We start from the raw sequence: 20,945 nt of genomic DNA on the forward strand, positions 1-20,945 counted from the left end.
CAGACCTAATAAAAACTTTGTAGTGTAAGGTACGTGCAAGTCATACATGTTTGAAGTACAGCATACGAATTGCATATGACTGGTTTTGGTCCAGGCAGCATTTTACTGTTCTATCATAATTACATGAAATTACATTTTCCTTGTTTTAAACATTAGCATCAGGAGTAGGTTAAAGTGGTGGACTTTGTACATCAGTCTGTATGGCCATGATGATTCCCTGTGCTGGGGAACGCTTCTTCAGTGCAGCAGGATCAATGTCCAGAACTAACTTTTTCTGCAATTTAAGTTTTCTCTATCTTGTAAGCTTCCCAGCAAGCTCACTTTCTTTTAAATGAGATCTATCTGTCTCTCATATAGCCCCCATTTTGTCCCCAAAGCTGAAGCTTATCTAGAAAAGAAAGTATTTGATGGATTTCAAACTGAAGATTATTTTTATAATCTGTTTTTGGGAGCTCCCACATCAGATTAAATTCTTCAAAGATACAAGAAAGGCTGATGATAAATGATGGCACAGTTTCTTCATGTGTGTCAGCCATGTAATTCTTAACTCACAAGCTTTTCTACTGTGCATTGTAACTTGCTTCATTTGTTGTAGATGGATAACGTAAGTGGCATTTAAAATCAGCAGACTTACAGAATTGTGTCACCCCTTCCTGCTAAATCTAAATTCTAACTCTGAACCTGCAGTATTTAATCTCAGATACTGAGGTGTTATCACCATGCATCTCACACAAATCTGGTGCATCTAGAATTTTGTGGAAATATAGCACAATTTTGAAGCATGCTTAAGTAAAGTAAGAATGAAAATACACAAATGCAACAAACTTGCTATGAGACTTTCAATTTTGATGACATGGGAACATACAAAAATCTCAGCTGTAAGCAGTGAAACACTTGTTTTTTATACTGATCCAATTAAGATAGCATGAGGGGACACATATGAATGCATTTAATTATGTAATATATCTTTCCAGTCCGACTTATTACTCTGACATGACCCCACCTCTGATTCATAAAGATGGAACATTTTGAAAGATATGATCTTTAATGATCAATTCCTCCTTGCTTCTGTGAAATATTCACACTTGCTGATTACATATCAGATGCTCAGCTTCTCTACTAACGTGGTATCCTGAATAAATGAACCAATATGTTATTTTTTTGAAATGGTATCAGGAGCCTACATCTCCATTCTTGTAGGAAAGATTTATATGGTGAAATGCTCACTTTTGAAAATAAACATTGGTGCTTCTACCCCCACACTAAAAAAAAAAAAAAGGAATGAAAAGATATTACAAGCTGCATAGGTGTCTGCTTAAATTTCAAGGTATCAGAGAAGTGCATTTAGCCTTTGTCTAACTTTGGCCCACTTAGGCTATCATATAATGACCCAAATGTGACTTAAATTGTAAACAGGAGTCATGGAGTGTTTCTCAGAAGAGTTAACCTTAAATGTTGAAGGGTTTTTTCAAACCCTAATTGTGAGGCATATGCTTCAAATACCATTCCAATTCTAAATTTAATTTCTGATTTTTATTTATTCTAAATAAAAATAAAACAGTTAGATTTGAGTCCAGTGAGCATAACTTTATTTCTGACTTCAAGACAATTGTGATACCTGTGTGTGCAGCATGTCTAGACAGAGAGGTGCTATTTCCTTCCTGATTAGACACAAAAATTTTCCTTAAGAAACAAAGGGAGGAATGAGCTAGGAACCTGCTGTCCATGCCAGGCCTTCTGAAGTCTATGGTAAGCTTTTAATACCATTTGATTCCTAAAGCACAACTGCCTGCTGGATGCAAAAGCACTGAAATGTATCATTGGTCTGAAATCATAGCTTATACCACAACTTCTTGATGCTTGTCAGGAAAAATCAAGGATGCGAGTGCCTATTAGGCACCATGTTCAGGCAAACAGAAGAGGCAGCAGTTGCACAGTTCTCAGATACAATTAACAAACAGAAATGAAGCAGAACTTTTTGAACAGTCAGAATCCACGTGACTGTTTAACACAGAAATGAGATTTCATGCTCTTCTATGCAAGATTTATAACAATTTTAATGTTTCTAGTGACACTTGTGTTAAATGTTACAGGATATAATAAAAGTTGAGTTGGAACCTAATCATGTAATTCAGGAAAAGAAATTATTTTTTGCACTCTGTCCTTGCTTTAATATTAGAGGAACAAAGAGCCCAATTTGAAACTCTTAGGAAGAGAATGTCTTCAATTTCGTGTGTATAATTTTGAGTAGAGCTTGCAGCTTAATTAAAAACTGTGATTTTCAGTGGCTTCTGTTTGTAACATCCTTTGCTTGTCTTAGATCTCATTTATGAAAGGTTGCAGCCCTCTCTGATAACAGAACCGTGAGGAAATGCTGTTCTTTCAGGAGTTTGGTTTGCAGCAGTAGGGCAATGCAGTGTTTGTTGGAGATTCAAAATAAGGTCTCACATTCTTTGATACCATGTTTTACCAGACAATTATTACTTGTATTTCTAACTTGTAAACTTTTGATGACTTTCTCATGTTTATTAAACAAAATGGGGAATTAACCCAACATGCTGGTTTCAACTGGTAGTTGAAAAGCAAACCACACAGGACCAGCAGCTACTCAGACCCTTTCTTACTAAGCATTGAAAAGGTAGTAGATAGAACAGATTACTGATAAATCTTCAATCATCTCTGAAGGCTGTCAGGTACCTGACATGGCAAAAATATCCAAAGCTACCTTATTAAAACTGTGAAACTATCTATTTTTACTATTTTAAAAAATAAAGATTGTGGGTAAACTACAAACCAAAACCTGGGGTTAAATATTCAAATTACAATATTGGTTTCCATATAAATATCTTGATGGAAAACTATAAAAACTGGAAAATTAAGCTGACTCAGCTTCTAAGAGCAAACACTCCAGAAGCTTGCTACCAATTCACACTACCATCATACGGTTTTTTATCAACTTCCACTTCATCATCTTGAATCAATTACTATAGCAGCCTTTGTTTCAGCCAAAGCCAATCAACAGTTGAATCACAGAATCAATTAGTGCAGCTGCTACCAGACTTACAAACATAAACCAAGTACGTTTCATATTCAGTTTCTTTTGTCTCTACCAGACCTCACTTGTATTTCCAGATTTGTATTAGCAAGATATAACTAGAAATGATGATCAAGAAATCATAATGCACACAATGTATACAATACACTGAGTACATATTCAGCTTTATGATATAGCCTTGATAGGACATAGACAATTTTGTAGACACTGTGTTGCACTACTGCACACAAAGGTGGCAATCTGATAAATTGATTGCATTTTTATTATGTATTTGTTTTTTCTTACTCACTATAAGCTTATCCAAATAATTTAGTTAACCATTTATCTGCCTATGGCATATTTTTACTTTCTGAGTCCAGTGTTGCAGTGATAGATACTGGAGAGCTGTATTTCAGATTAGAAAACTTTAAATATTTCATGATCCTTTTTAAAGTGTTCAGAGTGTCCTGGTAATACAAAAATGCAAATAATATTCTTTTAAGTTTTAAACTATTTTGGTTAATAATAGAAGCCGACATTTATGCTTGTCTATTGATATTCCACTTATTCCAATGACCTGTGAAATAAAAGTTTTTCTGAACCTGGTTTTTAGATCTCCACTTCCAATTAATAAAGCAATCTCTAGATTTTCAGACTCGTTTTAACCTTTTATTGTTCCCATTGTTCAAAAAATACGAACCCCCATTTTGAACGTATGTCTGCAGCTGATATTAGAAAACATCTGAGGCACAAATATGCACCTCCAAATTCAAACTATAACTATATCACTTATAAAATAGTGCTATTTTAGCACAGAATTGTGGCAGAAAATGAACTGTTCTGTTCAGCCCTAAAACCCTGCACAATACCAGGTTCAAGCCTGACTTTGTGCAAGGTATTCAGACACTTTGCATCTGCCACTGAAGCCTGAATTATTGTTTAACATGAAAGTATTGTAAATTGATGATAAACAACTTCTTATGTGATGACTATTATTAGATATAAGTGCAATGCTAAGGGGTACTCTTCATTCAAAAGCCTTACAAATGCATCTGGGCACACAAAAACAGAATCACAGAATCATCTAGGTTGGAAAAGACCTTGAAGATCAGTTAGTCCAAACATTAACCCAACAATGACAGTTCCCAACTACACCATATCCCTACGTCAGCCTGACTCTTAAACACCTCCAGGGATGGGGACTCCACCACCTCCCTGGGCAGCCCATTCCAGTCCCTAACAACCCCTTCTGTAAAAAACCTTCTACTGCAATTGACTTGAGAAATTACCAAATAAAATAATGGGCCATATTTAGTTATTTATTTTGTAAAACAGTCTCTCTTTTTTTTTTTTTTTTCTTTCTCTTGCTGTTTATGTGTAATTTGATCATTTTGAAACCTTATCCTAATGGCATGCAATCAGCAGAATTTTTCTCCAGATTTAGTGGGAGTCTGGAACAGAAATCAGTTAGCTGGACTCTTTAGTATGGGAGAAGTACATTCAGAAGCTAGAGTGAAGTCTAATCGAAGATAAGAATATTTTCCTGTCTACTCAGTTTTGTCAATGGGATTATCTTGACCTTTGGTATGTCGCTTTCAAAACCATGTTAAAGATAACCTACAAAGGCAAGTAATTGGGCTGATATTTGGGGTTTTTTTTAATGATGGATATATAGGGCAAGTATATTTGTATTTTTAATTCCTGGTGTTATAATCTGTTTATTTATTATCAGAAGTTACTAGGCAAAACTGAACATCAGTTATTGATTAAATATACATTTCTAATTCACCACAGTTGTGAAGCAAAAGGTATTAATTTACACCACCATCATGCTGTTGTTTTTCTTGCTTTTTTTTTAATGATGAATGAAACAATAGAAAAAAATTATTGGCAATCATCTGACCTGGAATTCAGGAAGCATTAGTATTCAGCTCCCCAGATTGTGCTTGCTCATCTACTATTGCACAGTGGCAGAGACATGTTAACATCATAGCCTTTTTGGACTTATATATCCTGTAAAATGAATGCATTATGGTTTTGGACTGAGATTAGGAAATTCATTCTGCTTCTGTGTTGGTCTACCCAAATGAACAACATGAAAGGAAACCAGTCTTGTCCTGAAGAGAGCTTTTACATCATAATTTCCTTTAGCCACCACCTCACTAGAACATTTTACGTCAGCAAGCCCTAGTGAATGACAGCAAAGCAAACTCAGCAAGTACTAGTGTGTCCATGCTACTTCAGGTACAGCATCGTTCAGCTTTTAAGAAAAGGTGGCAAAGTACATCAGGTGTACCTGAGTGACAGACCTGTTCTGTTTAGTCAGGGTTACCTGCTTATAAAGAAGGTGAACATCTACTTCAGTTTTGAATTGCTAAGTCAAAATTTCTGATGAGGGTTGTGGTGCTAACTGACATCCAAATGCAGAGGTGGGCGACAATGTCTCCTCCACTGGGCCTTAGACTTATTAACGGAGCAGAACTCTCATCATTACAGAATTACTGACAATGATTAATGCACATATACAGAGAATATCAGTTGTGTTGCTTGATGGCAAGGGACAAGACAGTAAGTGAGCTCTTTTTCTCTTTTTTTTTTTCCCCACTCCAAACTTTTTCTTCTTTACCTTAAAAATCAGATATCTGAAAAATTTATAAAACATAGGCATACCTAAACCTACTGTGGTCACATGCTCAGAACACCACAGATCACTTTTCTACAACAAAATCTTCCAACACTGTAAATAACAATACCACTATATGCTAACCAAAAGGGTAATGACCAAGCAAAAATTTACTTTTATTTTCTTTTGGTTTTCTTTCCTTTTGGAAGAGATACTTCAGGCTTTATTAGAATTGCAGAGACAGTTGATAAGTTTAAGTGATAGTGATATTGCTTCTCATTACAGTGGAAATCATAATGTGCTCTGAGCCACACATCAATTTATCAGCTCTTACAATTAATCCTCTTATTAAGAGATCCTCAAGGATTATGGAATATAGCAAGTTAGTGTATGAATTTTCCATTATTCTGGTCCAAATCTTGCATTACAGATGTAATAAAAAGAATTTTAGCATTTGCCATTACAGAGTTTTATCCACCCCACTGAAAATCGTGATGCTTCATAGTCTCTTGTAAGAGGTCCATGACTTGAAGAGTCCTGGGCTTTTACTAAACAGCACTGGAATGGAAAACAGGAGGTGTGATGGAGGCTTGTTCTTAGTAAGAGGTTTAGGCAGCTGTTGTAAGACTGAGCACACACCTGCCTTGAAAGGGAGAGAAATGGTGGGTAAATAGGGAAAGAGGATTTCTTAGAATGACACAGGCTGTTCTGTTCTGTGAGCTGCTCAATAGCACTCATTTCCAGAGCACTGATTAACCTTAATGACAATCAGGGATAGTCATATGAAAGGTTTTTGGTGTGACAAACTTGACAAATAAACCCTGAATACTTGATGATGGCTTAGGTGGATTGATTTCAGAGCATATGTTTGAAAAGCCTTTGAGTTCCTTTAAAGCTTAGACCTACCAGATTGCTTTATAGCAATACCAGAGAGGAGGGAGTGGGTGTGAAGAATTGGAAGGGAAGGTCAAACTTTGCCAGTTATTCTTCCTAGTAAGAGCAGAGTCTATCTTACCATGCACGAACATGACCGAAGTGTCTGGGTGGGATTACCCTTGACTAGGAACTTGGAAATCATAACTTTAAACTACTGTGTTAATGGTGATTGGGATCCCATTGTAACAGATACCACTTGCATAGGCGAGACAGTATGTAGAGAAATCCTGTTACACACAGCTAACAGACTAAAAACACTAACTAGACAAAAGCTGTCATTCACCTTTCACAGAGGGGAATCACAGCATTTCCAGCTACAGGACTTCTCCACGTAGATTTTAGGTCCTGCTGCTTTTGTTTTAGAGTGGTGTGGTAGCTACAAGCATGGATGGTGAACAGCCTAATCACGTCAGCCTGTTGGAAGTGACTTCCAAGTAATGACCAGTTTTGCCTTATCAGGTAACCACAGCACAGGTTTTGGAGCTGTCCTGAAGTGCTCACGGTTGCACAGAGTCTGTGGCAGAGTCAGGAGCCAAAGCCAAAGCTCTGGCATTCCCACCCATCATGTTGAGTGGGAAATGTCCTCCCCAGCTGAGCTGTTGTCCTATTACAGTGACATCGACCCGCTTCATGTGGTGCGAAGGACTGTGTCATTTCAACCTGAGATAATGGGATCCAAGTGCTGGCAAGTCTGTGAATGAATGAGTAGGAGGTTGTGTTGTTGAGGAACAGATTGCCTCAATGAGAATACGCTGCTCTGAAACCTAAATCATCTGCATTTAACAGTTATAAGCTCTTTGGAGCAAAGACTGTGCATAGTGAATGGCTCAGTGATGATGTGACTAGGGCTGTATCACCCAGTTTAGGCCATGTACTAACACTAAATCAAATATCAGTGTGGAGCAATTTATGAGCACTTTCAGTAGGCCAGGTCATATAAAATATGTTCTGAAAAATGGTTTTGTGTAGCAAATATCAAAATATTCTCCATATATTCAGATAAAATCACTTTATAGTAATTCTTGCTCATTTTTTATAAGCAAATCTACTTTTCAGGGAATATTTAAGCAAGTAAAATAGGAATAGAAGAAAATATATATGATCTTTTTGTCAGATCTCTTGTTTTGATATTAGATCGCAGTGTCAAAACCTTGCAGATAAATTTTTTATCAATTTAATTCGTATTTATTCTTAGTACACGAGTTCTAGGACCATTATTTTGCAATCTGTGCATAGATCATTCCATAAATTAAGTAATTTTCCACTTGAAATTTTATTTCAGAGTAGAAATCCCTATTGGTATCAACCTCAGCTGTACATTATCTTCTTGGAAAGCTGACTTTTATTTCCTAATAAATCATCATGGGATGCATGTCTAGCAGTTGTTTTGTTTGGTCTTTTAATTAAGAGTTTTCAGTTCAAACTAACAGACAGTAATAGGCTTATATCAGAAATGCATCCATTACTTCATGGACAAGTAGTAAGTTTTTTTTTAAAAAAAAAAAATAACAAGAAAAATGTTTGTTCTAATGAGAGCGGATCAAATCCTAATATCAAATTATCTGGTGAGAGAAGTCCTACTAAAGTAAATAACTGCTTTTCTTTGAATTAAGTAAATATTGCAGCATCAGAGTCCAGAGAACAGCTGCAGACAGAATTTATAAATGCTGTAATTGACTCAGCACTAAAACACAATGACAAAGATGCAGCAGAATAAATGCTATTTTATGTTTTGAAGCTGAAAAATTGTAATTTTTGCCTGGTCATCTGGATAGAGATTTCTGTACAGCAGAAAGACTGGGTGACTGACATACAGATCCTTCCTCAGTCAGCAGGGGAGATGGTGACTTCTTGGGTCTTCTGACATGCAGTCTTGTATTGCTCACTTCTTTTTTTGTTCCGCTCTGCAGATTTTTAGTCCCACGAAAATATTCTCACATGTTGAATTTGGTAGCAATAAAAGACCAAGAAACAAAAGAAGCACTCTGTTCTCTTACAAGATGTTTTGTGCTCCTTTGTTTGGAGATGCTGCCATTTTTAACAAAAAAAAAAAAAAAAAAAAAAAATTTGATTAATATATCCCCAGATGGATTGCTTTCTCTCCTGTCTTATTTTACATGCGTACTTTTCCTGTAATAAAAAATCTTTTGTTCCTTCTTCTTCCAATGATGTTCTATGTTTGTTTTAGATTTAGTTACTTATTACCAAGAATGCCCTGAAAATTACATCCTGTGATTTGATACCAGTTAATCAAGACTTTGTGCGTTCCTGTCCCTTTCTCAGAATGTTACTCAGATCATCAAATTTGGACAAAATCAATCTGGATGTGGTTGTGCTATTAACTCATTAGTTCTGTCTTCTGTTCCCCGCACCAGAGCTTTCCAGGAAATCTAGCAGTCCTGAGGATGGGTGTTTGCTTCTTCTGTACCAAGAGAAAAACAAACTGGCACGATCTCACCTGCACTGGTGAATCAGAATGAGAGAGTAGGAACTTGCCATCCATCTAAAGTGCTGGGTAAACATCAGACAGTTCAGCGATTTAAAGGATATAAACTTTTAAATATTTATGTGCTGAAAAAAAAATGTGAGAGATGCAAACAGCACTAAAAATGTGAGAAAACAGAGAAATCTACTACTTTCTCATTGTAGATAACCAGGTCTAGATTAAGCATGTATATAGCAGATACCTGAGAACAGACAGGAATTTCTAAATCATGTGTACACTTTCAGCACAGGTAAGGTAGACATACAGTTGGTTTTGGAGGTAAGTATGGTCTAGCAAGTGACTAATACACTGAATCATCTTCACTCAGAAGAAATATTACAAATAACTCGAGCCAGAGGCTTGAGTGATATACAGTCATAGTGGTTCCTGTATGCCCAAGTTCACTCATCGTGTTGTTTTCTATGGTCATTTGTCTACACAGAGAAGTGGTTCAGCTCAGAGGATTGTCAAGACTTTTTTCCTGTGGTGCAGGACTTCCTTTTTTGGTGACTGGAAATTGTAGCACCTCCTTATTTCCCCGTCTTCCTAATTATGTTGATGGAGAGGCCTTTTTTGTTACAAAGCAAGGCTATCTATCATTTGCTTAAATGTCTTGAGTTTGGAAGAAGATTCCAGGAATTACATTCTTCTGTATATAGGATAACGGGTCATTTTTCTTTTCTTTTTGTAAAGAAGAAACATGAAATAAAAACATTTATAGTCAATGTAACCAGAACGCAGTGTACCACACTGAATCATCATCATGGTTTCGAAAAGCAGGCAAAATAACAACCTAAGATAATAAAGATAGACTTGCTGCATAATTTCATTCTTGATGCTGAGTCAGTTGCTGTTGTCTTGTACAGTGAAGGACTGGATGTGTCTTCTTTTTTTAGTTATTTTTACTCTTGAAGCAGAGTGTCATCCACAGACTAGAGTCACACAGTGCTAGATGCTTTAAAAAATGTTCAACATTTATAGTATTCTTCCTGTATACAAACAAGCTAAATTAAGGTCTCATTTTAAATCTCTAACAATGAAAAATGATATGAGAATTTAAGCAGACTTCTGCAAGGATGTAATTTTACTAATCCTTGACTTGCAGGCTGGAGATACTCTATGAGGCACACCTTTTATTACTTACGGAAATGAGAATCAGCTAGCAGAGGGCTGGAAAATCCTTTATAAATTCTAAGGAGTTTCCTGAGCTTGAACGCATTTGAACAAGGTTGGCTTTCCAGTCTAGCTGAGACATCTTCACTCAGAAGAATTATTACAAATAAGTTGAGACAGAGGCTTGAAAGTTTTACAGACCTGATAGAGCCTGAATAACCAAGTCCACTTATCTTGTTTTCTGTGGTTGTTACATTAGGTTACACAAAGAATTGGCTCAACTCTGAGGATTCTTGAGAGCTTTTAAAGCCACACCACGAAAGGAAGGCTGTATTCAATTACTCGATGCAATATCTAGGTGGATTGCTCTCACTTCTGGTCTCTACTAACTAGACATCCTTGAAATGTATCTTGTTAAAAACACAACATAAATGAAATGCAGATGTAAATGCTTCAGATTTCTTTTAAACTTTGCGATTTGTGTGTGTGTGATTCTGTTTGAGGGGATTTAATAAAGTCACCCAAGATAAAGTCTGCATCTCTGTCTTCTGAAATATTTCAGTATGCATTTATTAACTGTTACTGAATTTGAGTGAGGGAAGCTCACACTGATTTAGATGATAATTGAGTTACAGACAATCATTATTTTGGGGCTTATCTCATGCTTTAAAGGGGATGTGACCAGGGAATTTGATCATTCGGTTATGAACAGCTGTTTCGTGTTTACACACATTTTCCATTTAGGAAAGGTGGAATCATCCTTTCTCTCCCTATTCCCTCTCTGGAGACAATGACCTTTTTCTTTCTGGGCATCAGTAAGATGTACTCCCTGCAAATGCTTCCACAAGGGCTAAAAGATTAAAATATCATTTAGATATGAAATGACATTAGGTCACTGAGAGAGAAAATCTTCTGACAAGGATTTACTTTTCATTAAAAAGATCTTAATGAGTTATTGTAGAAAAGTCTTGATCCCAGACAGTGTATTTTATGTAATATCATCCTTTGCAGGAACTAGCTGATGACTTCTCTGACCTCAAAGCTATCCTCAGGGCTGGGGGGGGTTTGTCAGGCTTGCTTTTCTCTGCAGATTTCCAAATGCTTCCTACAATCAGTATTAGTTCATGATATCTTCAGAGCATAGAACATTACTCTTTTTGTTGCTGTAATTGATTATTCTGCAGCCGCAGACATTTTTACTAGTGCTTTTCTCCTATAGTATTGCTGGTAGCACCTCAAATCTTGGTCATTAGGAAAAATAGTTAGTGGATCTGCTACTGCTGTTACCTCATACACTTACCTGAAGTCCTAAGGTTGAGAGAAGAGTATTCTCACATTAAACTAGCCATCTTTTGTCTTCATGTACTCTGAACATTCAGAAACTGACACCAGTGTGCAAACATTTAGATCACCATGAATCAAAAGGCAGTATTTTGCCCTAGGATGTCCACTTCCCAGTTGTTTTCAGGAAGAAGCTAACTTGTGTGTATCTGAGGACCAGATATGACCTGAACCTCGCCTTCCCAAAAGGACAGTGAGAAGCTGAAATAGAAATTTGTCATCTGCTGAGTGAAGAGAGAAGCAGCCTTTGAGCTGTCATACAAGTCAGAGGCTTTCTACCTTAACCTCTGCTCACGTCCAAGCAGGTTCTGAGGTCCTTTCTATTACCATCAGCCTGGCATTTTACAGCATTGGCCCACAAAGCAAATTAGATGACTACAGTTCTTATCATCACTAAAATAAAATACAAAAACCACCATGGAGCCATTGAAGTACTTGCTAAGCTCTAGCACCTGCAGGACTCATTGCAGGCAACCTCTTTGTCTGAAAGTTGTTTATTTAGTCTGCAGGACAGAATATTTGCCTTCAGACCAGTCTGTAAAATGCCTTCACAAACTGTCAGTATCAATCACAAAACAGTAAATTCTATTTATGTAGGCCCAAACTATTATTCTGCCTGCTTGACTTTTTTTTTCTCCATACGTATTCACTTGATTCCTAATTTATAAAGTTCATCTACCTTGTTGAGCAAACCAGATCCTAAATGAACTGGGGAGGTTCAAACATATTTGCTATTTAGTTTTCAACACCTGTTATAGCCTTTATGGGAGATGTAATACTGTCTTATTAAACTCTATTTTTAACAACCATCATTTTTGGCTACAATAGGAACAGGAAGGTAAGTCTCTTGGAGTATTTAAATCAGTGTTTCACTGACCATGAAAAGCACTATCTGCAAAGCAATCAGTAATTAGTTCACAAAATCTCACTCCATGCAAGAGAAGCTAGCTGTATATGATAAATATGAACTTACGTAGTTATGTACTGTTTAAGCTTTCAACTGGACCTGCTGCGGTACGTCTGGTACTCTTGGTCAAAATACTTCTCGCTTAGGATTCAGGACATTTATGATATATACTTACCAACACCTAAAATAAGTAGGTCACCACTGTAGAATTATGCAGGTGTGTTCACTGACACAAAGTCTTTTGCTAACTTTCAATTTCATTATAATTCTTCTTATAATGCACCAGAAATGGTATGAGTAGCAATGCTACCTCATTTAGTTTGAGGTTGAGAAGTAGAAGAGCAAAGGTTCCCACTTAGATCAAATCAGAAGGGAGGGAAGAAGTTCATCTTTATTACAGACAGTCCTGAGAAAATTTTCTTCTGTCTTTTACTGTTCCTGCTACAGCCTTCCCACCTCCTCCCCACTGGGGGAATCTGGATGCGGCATGGCTGTTGTCAGTGTGAGAGAAGTGATCTTTACCAGTGCTGCTTCCCTGATTCATCTGGGTGTTCCTATACCTGTGTTGCAGCAAGGAAAATATCTTAAAGGTTCCTTAATTCTTAAGTCAGGTCCCTGAATATTGGGGTAACTCTTTTCTCTATACTTTCAAAGAGAGAATTTTACAAGGAAACCTTAAAATTCATAAAACACCCTGTGTTGAGAGTACTGTTTCAGTAACTTTCAATGCTATCTCTGTAGGTGAATCACCATGTCATATAGTGCCTATGCTAAAAAATTTACTTAGAAAGGTTTGGAGAAGGTGATGACAGCTCTTCTGCATGTTCTGTAACCACCACATGTCTTGTCTTTCAGTTTGTTCCTACTATATTTCTGGATTCAGGTGTATGCCCCAATGTGCTGCTACCACGTACCTTGTACCTCAGCCTACAGGTCCTGTTCCACCTACAGAAGTGCTAATGAATGTGGCTTTGGTAGGAATCACACTGTCACGGACAAGAACTGGGGGAAAATATGAAATATGCATAGGAAACTCCTCATAATTTTCAATTTTCATTTCCACAAGCTTCCATTTGAATTTCATAATAAAAACGGAACTTTTGGAAGAGAGAAGGCATTTCAGCTAAAATATGTAATTTTTAGAACATCTGTGGATCAAGTTAGCTCAGTGATGCATTCTTATAAGAGAGATAGTGCATAACTTCATGAAGCGATTTACCAGCTGAAATATTCTCTGGATATTGATTACTGATCAAACAATCTGCAAAACAATTGAAAATAAGTGGTGAAACAAGGACAGAGCTACAGACTTGGTTTTCTTTCAATTTATAGAATGGCTGTTGTTTTTAGAGATTATATATAACCATAACAACATAACCATAACATTAACCGAGCAGAAAATATGGGCAGTCTTATGGTGCGTTAGTCTGAGATTTTATCACACCTACGGTTTAGCAGATTCTTTCTTTCAAAGACCAAATAAAGTCTCCACCAGAATGCAGACCACAGACTTCTGTCTGTAAATCAATGTTTCTCTGCTAGGAAGGTGAGGAAGACTTGGGGATCTGAGTGCCAGAAACCAGAGCATAGCATATGACAAAGAGCAGGAAGAAACAACACAAGCCAGTGCAGTAAAGAAGAAAAGAAAGATTATGCTGACCATAAGCAGATGGTCTACACTTGCCTCTTTTATCAGATTCATGAATCTGGGTCCAAAACGCCACGGCTTGTGTCTGTGGCACTGCAGGGAGCTGACAGTCATTTGGGAGGCACGCTGGGAGGCCACTGCTACCATGTAAACAGCATCGTACATCAGAGCTGCTTCAGTCTGCAGGAAAAAAGAGAAAGGCTTTAATTAACATACACCTTTGTGCCCAGTCCTTGCTTTTCTTCACTAAGAACTGTTCTCTCAGGCTACTGTTATGGAAAAGGCCACTACTGGGCTTTCCTCTGAAATCTGAGGTGCAAAAAAATCCATTATTTTGCCACTCATATTGATTTCAGAGTATTTTCCATTGAGCATTGGGAAAAAACGTACATTGTGTAGCTACAGGAAGAGAGAGGAATGTGGGTCCAGTGCAGGAAGGAGCACGCAGGTAGCTCTGTGGCATGGAGAGGAGTTTTAAGAAGTCTGAGGTGACACAGCGGTCCAGGTTCCATCCTCCGGGCATGTCTTAGGGCCAAGCACTTTGCAGTACCCAGCCTTCTATAGATTCCTCATGGGATTTGCCAAAGACACTCAGCACCTCAAGGTGTGGCATTTGAAAGCACCATGCAGGTGCTCCAGCCAGTCTCTGCTCAGCCTGCAGGTTGGTGTGGCACAGTGGCATGGCACGGGGGTATGTGGGAGGGCTGCCTAAGTGAGGCCCGTGCTAGCTCCCCATTGCCACTCCTCTCATGGCGCCTGTGGGATTGTTTTCTTCCCCAAGGCGTAGGCAGGGCCTGATTGCCAGGGAAATCAATCCCACTGAGCACCTGGAAGGTATCCCACCAGACAGGTATCCACCATCTCCAAGTGTCTACTGCCATCAAGGATCTTGGCTTTTGGCACAAATGTGTGAAATGGCCCCAGAGAGATTTGGACAGGGCTGTTCCCCTGCCATGCCTCCCATGCCGTCTTAGAGATGTGAACTCTCCTTCTGAGAAGCCTTTTTTGATGATTAAGTTGGACTTATACATTTAACTTGTAGTTGTCTAAGACATGACACATGAATACAGCCCTTAGACACTTAAATATTACTAAAATTACTGGATGCTGCTTGTACATCTGTGTTTCTTTTGAGAACGGATCTATTGGTTTAAAAATATGCCCAGTAAGCCTCAAACTGAGATCACACACCATCACCCTTAATCATTGGGAAGTTTTAGAAAAATCTCACCTTCACCTTCACTGTGCTTCAGCACTCTCATGTGTGAGGTGGGAATGGCCAGTTTTCCTTAATGCACAGGGATGCTGTGAAAATGACATGCTTATCTTTCTTGTAAAGCTACTGAATAATTAAGTAGGGGCCTTAAAATAAAGTACTAACTGCAGATGGGAAACTGGACTCATCTATATGAACTGCAAAGCTAATCCATTTTTTATGCCTTTCTTGTGCAATTCCTTTGGGAAATTAATAGATTTGATTCTTTGTCTGTTTCATTTACCTAAGTAAATTACAATAGTGTCGGTCTTAGCATCAGTGGAGGTTATTGCTGGCAATCAAATGGGATCTGAATTTATCAACTAATCTTAATATACTGCAGATGAGGAATCGATCTTGATGCAGTAGCCAGGATCTGCCCAAAATAATGCTCCCACAATCAGAGCACATTGAAAACATTATAAATTGTGAGGCAAGCAGGAGAAGACAATAACAGCTGTTCTTAGTGTCGAGTGACTTAAACGAGATACTTGTTCCAAGTGGATCCAGAGACCAAAGGTCTGATCCAAAATCCTTCAGAATCAATTGAAAGATTCCCATCAATGTCAAGGGACTTCAGATGGGTTTTTACATTAGACTGGGGGATTCAGGGTTGAATTTTACTTGGGCACTGGAGTCCCAGTCTGCCTGTGTCCCAGGCCTAGAGACTCTGGAGATACTTGGTGAAAATACTTCGGTGGACCTCACTTTGCATTCCAATCTGGAACCACCAATGCTTTTACTTGATAACATGGTGCATTCTGCAGCATTTGCATGTTGGCAACATTGCCAGACTTTGCTGTTTGTGTAACTTGTTACTCATCCACCCTGCCTTGCAGCAACTGTGTTATATTACCTCCCTTAGAGTTTTATTTCTCCCCTCTCTGTTCTGCTTTAGGGCTTGGGGTTGCATGGAGGAACAAAAGGTCACCCTATTTTCTGAAGCAAACCACCTTATATTGATGTCTGTACTTGTGCATAAGAAGAAATGGACTAAAATTTAGTCCTGAAACATGTTTTTTTGATTTTCGTATTCTATTTAAATTATTGTAAGGAAACCCAAAGATCTTATTAGAACAACTATGCCTCTGGGTGCAGTTTGGGCATAAAGTGGGATGTGAACTCAAAACTGTCTTTGTCATGCCCTGCTGACTTTCCACAAGTTGATATCAGGGCAAACAATATAGCATGAATCAGAGGGGAGAAATCCTGAGTTAACACCAGGACATATAATCCAGATCTCCTTATATAGCGCAGCTTGTCATAGCCTTATTGTCTAATGAAACATAGCAATATTGCAGCTCTCCATCAGACTGAATAAGGAGAACATGCTATGAATATTTAAATGGTCACATCCAATTAGGAAGATGCTTTCCTTGGTACTCATGTTGTTTCCGAGCATCAAGGACACTAAGAGACTATAGAGATGCAAAGAACAGGTTAAGAGTCAGAGATACAAAGGAGAGCATAAGAGTCTAGTAAGAACTTTGATTTTCCTAGTTTTACAGTTGGGTGAATGCAGGTGAATAGCTATGCATGAATAGTTACCCTTTTAGATCTTGTATATTCACATCAGAAGTTCCCGGGTACAGCTTTCTCCCCTGCTTTACGTGTGAGTGAGCACAGTGGTACTGCCCAAACATTTTTTGAAATGCTAAAGATAGCACACAAAATGCATTTCTCTTCAGGATGTTAGAATGTTTCAAAATTTTCCCTGCAACCATCTGCAATAAAGTCTATTTCATATCACTTTAAACTCCACTCAATACATAAGATATATTATCTTATATTGCAAAAACACGGCATCCCTTCACCCCGCAAAACTGAATTGGGTCATGCTGTCCATGTAACCGATCCTATTCTTTCCTTTACTTCTTGGTGGAGTGGTAGGGAGGAAATCCTAATTTCCTGGCCTGATGATACCTTTCATTTATCTTTAAATTATACCTTAAAAGCTGGAGTTGCTGTAGATGATGGAAATGAAGAGAAAGGGCACTTTTCCAATTTAAAAATGCTATTACCTGTCCACATGTACAATATCTTTCCCTGCAGGTTATAAATTGTATACCTGCTCTGAAAGTTTTTATTTCCTGTTGTGTTCTTCACTCCATGCAGAACATTATTAGAGAAATGAGGCAGCAGTATATACATTTGACAACAATAGGATAAATGATGTTAGCTGGAAGGCACCATGATGGAGAATTCTCACTCATCTCTAGAGCTGCCCAGGAGTTTGTCACACAGATGAGTTCAACATTGGTCCATGGGGAAAATGCACTTCTGCGTAGAAGCAGGTAGAAGGAATTCTGTTTAGGGGATGCAGCTTCAGCATTTGCATTGTGAAATAAAGCAGTAATGGCATTGGTTCCTATCTGCTAGAACAGCATTGTAAAGCATGCTGTAGACTCCCCTGCATCATTGTAGTTGTTCACTTACTGTCATCATGCCATCGAGGAGGCCAGTCTCTGGTTTCGGTGGTGCCTGCAGACGTTCCATTGACCATTTCTCAATGACCGATGAAACTTGCGGGTTCTCGATGTTGAGCAGGCGAAACCCTGTCATATTTACTCCACTGTATCTGTACGGTTCCAGGTCTAATGCAAATAGATCCTATATCACCATTAAGAAAACAAACAAAAACAGATGTAGTATTTTTAAAGAAAAATGTTCAAGGTACAGTTAGGCCAAAATTGTATCTGATTCTCAGTCCAAAGCTTAAGTGCTCATTTTTTTCCCGGTGAACACTCTGCTTGCCCTCAAAGCCTAGTGATGACCGCGTCAGTTATAAATCTGAATAAACCAAAGCTATGTGAATTTTATGATAAACCACATATCTGCTTTTTGGAACGCAAAAATCAGTTCCCCTCAACAACACTATTTTGCATCCAACCTGCATAGCAGTATCTAATTCTAATTTATAGCAGTCCACTAACAGTGTTACAGCTCTGACAAACCAACATGAGGAATTAGCTGGCCAACGTCAAGTTTATTTCTCAACTAGGGGAAGGAAAATTCCAAGAGATGTCAAGAGCGATGAACTTTTACTACTTATGAATCCCATTTTTCTCCTGCCTTGCCTCCTTCAGGTGACTTGTTGCCAGTATGTCTGATGGACATGTCAGGCCAGTGCACAGTAAGTCCATGCGCTTCAGTGCTCAGTGTTTACAGGGCAGGAAAATAATGGGTATTCTGAGTGATACAATTGTGTGGCACACTCCACAGCTGTATTTATCAGGCAGTGGAAATATGATAACTGCTTCTCAAAGCCTGAAGGCTGTTTTTCAAAACAACTTCTTGCTGATCTCGGCAGGCCAGTGAAATGAAAAATGTGTTGGTCATGGTTTAATACCACAGCAACCATAAAATTTACTATAACACAATGCCGAGATACCACCAGCACCGCTTACTGCTTGTTCTAATATGTGCTTTGTACTGTCTCATGCATATTGGTGGTAGTGGTTAACATTTTATGTTAGATTGCTTATTGTATTGTTTATTGTATAAAATTTGATGTTAAAATGGCCTCAAAGAGAACTATTTCAAGCTACTGCTTCAAGTTCCAAACAGCTAGAGTCTTTTCTGACTAATAAATTGACTACTGGATTCAAAAGGATCTTTCACTTCCACATAAAATTTTATATGGAAAGGAAATAAAGAATAAGCTGATGGACATGATATAACACAACCCTCTAGGACTGTTCTAGCAGTATTGGCTCTTTGCTATCTTTCTAGTCCACAATGCAAATGGACCTTAAGCATGGAATGAGTTATTTTTATACATAGCATGTAAGATAAAATAAAGGAAAAATGTGCTGCAATAAGTATTTATAGATTTGTACCATAAAAGAAAGTTTAGGGGGTTTCTTTTACTATAAAATTTCCCAAGTGATGTTATACATATGTGATTCTGTGTTTTTATAAATAAATTAAAAATTTTAGTGGTCAACCGCACCACCCACAGTGCTTGATCTCAGCTTTATTTCAAAGCCATTCATTCATTACTTTGTTTCACTCTGATCCACCTGTACCCACAGCTCCTCCTTAAACACAATACTGAAATTAATTTTCATTGTATTAAAGTGTTAGTTAAAGCCCCACAGATACTACAAAACATCTTCCTTACAAAATTGTGAGTCCTGATATTACTTATTCTCCAGGGTTTTCCTTAAGTAATGGCAATAAAGATCTCCAAGAAAAAGTGGAAATTCTTATTTGTCTTTTCTGCAACAGAGAAAATTCTCTCCCAAATCTTTAGTGTTCCTTACCAGTGTTGTAAAAAAGTAGTGGTAGTATTCGGTCATCATTCCCATGGAGAGAATCTGTTGAAAGAGATTGAAGGGTGAATGTACTTTACTCTGGATGCTTTCAGTGTACTGCACTGTCCTTTGAAAAGCATAGGTTAATCTGGAATAATATATTACAGGTCATGAAAACTTGATTACAATAAAGCCTGTGTTTTTCTTCAGGAGTAAAAAAATATCCTATTGCATATAGATTATGTCTTTATCAGTCACCTCTGCTTCAGAAAGAGATTAAAGACTGTAAAACTTCCAGGACAAGAAAAATTACTAGTGATAATGAGAACTGATTTTTAAAAAGTGAAATTCTTAGTCTGCAGTTTAGAAGTGTTAAAAAGGAATTTACTGACAACAGAATTTGTAGGGAAAAGTGCTTAGGTGCAGGTTTTTTTATTCTGCATTACCATGTGAGAACAAGACACTGGATGAGTGCTCACTGAAGTAAACAAGAAAAATAAAAAGAAGAAAGCTTCTATAAATGTCTTTTGTTCCACCTGGGGAATGCAGATCTGCAGGAGATTGTCAAAACAACTGGTTTGAAAGGATTTCTGGTCTGGATTAATTTTCCAGAGTCAGACCTTTTGAAGGTCTGCAAGGTAGGATGGTATTTAAATTCATATTGACTGTCCACCTTGGCGGAAGAGGATGAAGTTTTTCTTCCCAGCCTTCATGTTGTAGGAAACTTTTAGAGGGATGTGTTTTCTCCCTCAGTCCCTCTCCAATAACCACTGGGAATACCTACATAGAACACTCCTGATGGTATATAACAAAATGCCCTACAGTTTCAGCCCAGCAACACCTATGCTTGTCACCGCATCCACACACACTGTTACCATAAAGCAAGCATTTTGCCCTCTCTGGGATCTTGTGAAGGGGAGAAGACATTATGAGTCAGGAAACTACTGAAGAATTCATTATCATGACAGTGACACAGAAAAAGGTTAAATGTTATTCAGTCTTGATCACAGCAATGTAAGCATCTGCTATTAAAAGTATTTTAGGACACTTTTAGCAGTACCCAAATAGCTGTTTGAAAGACAGGAGAAAATTGTGTGATTTGTCTTGACAAAATTCTTTCATGGCAAAAGCTTCTGAAAATCAGTTGTGTGATTGTGTATGGCAATTCTTCACATAAAAAAAAAAAAAAAAAAAGGAAAGAACCTGAACCTTCTATGCTGCAGTGGATAATAAAAACAGCTCAGTGTTAATCACAAACAACCAATCCATTTCCAGCCACTAAAAATCAAGCCGGAAGGCAAGTTTTTTACTGAAATGCTCCACTGACTTTCCATGTCAAAATTGCCT

The 20,945-nt window shown here is 37.8% G+C and overlaps 1 protein-coding gene across 4 annotated transcripts in view; it reads right to left on the bottom strand.

Annotated features, from left to right (window-relative positions):
- Positions 1–20,945, bottom strand: part of GRIK1 (glutamate ionotropic receptor kainate type subunit 1) — a 175,595-nt gene that overhangs the window by 37,876 nt on the left and 116,774 nt on the right. For all 4 annotated transcript variants that reach the window (XM_074902559.1, XM_074902540.1, XM_074902569.1 and 1 more), the window contains exons 5-7: positions 19,608–19,661; positions 17,779–17,952; positions 14,124–14,267 (exon numbers count right to left, since the gene is read on the bottom strand). In XM_074902559.1, the coding sequence (XP_074758660.1) occupies positions 14,124–14,267; positions 17,779–17,952; positions 19,608–19,661 (372 nt within the window). The remainder of the gene's footprint in view (positions 1–14,123; positions 14,268–17,778; positions 17,953–19,607; positions 19,662–20,945) is intronic.

Source organism: Athene noctua, chromosome 1, assembly GCF_965140245.1.
Source record: "Athene noctua chromosome 1, bAthNoc1.hap1.1, whole genome shotgun sequence".
NCBI lineage: Eukaryota > Metazoa > Chordata > Aves > Strigiformes > Strigidae > Athene > Athene noctua.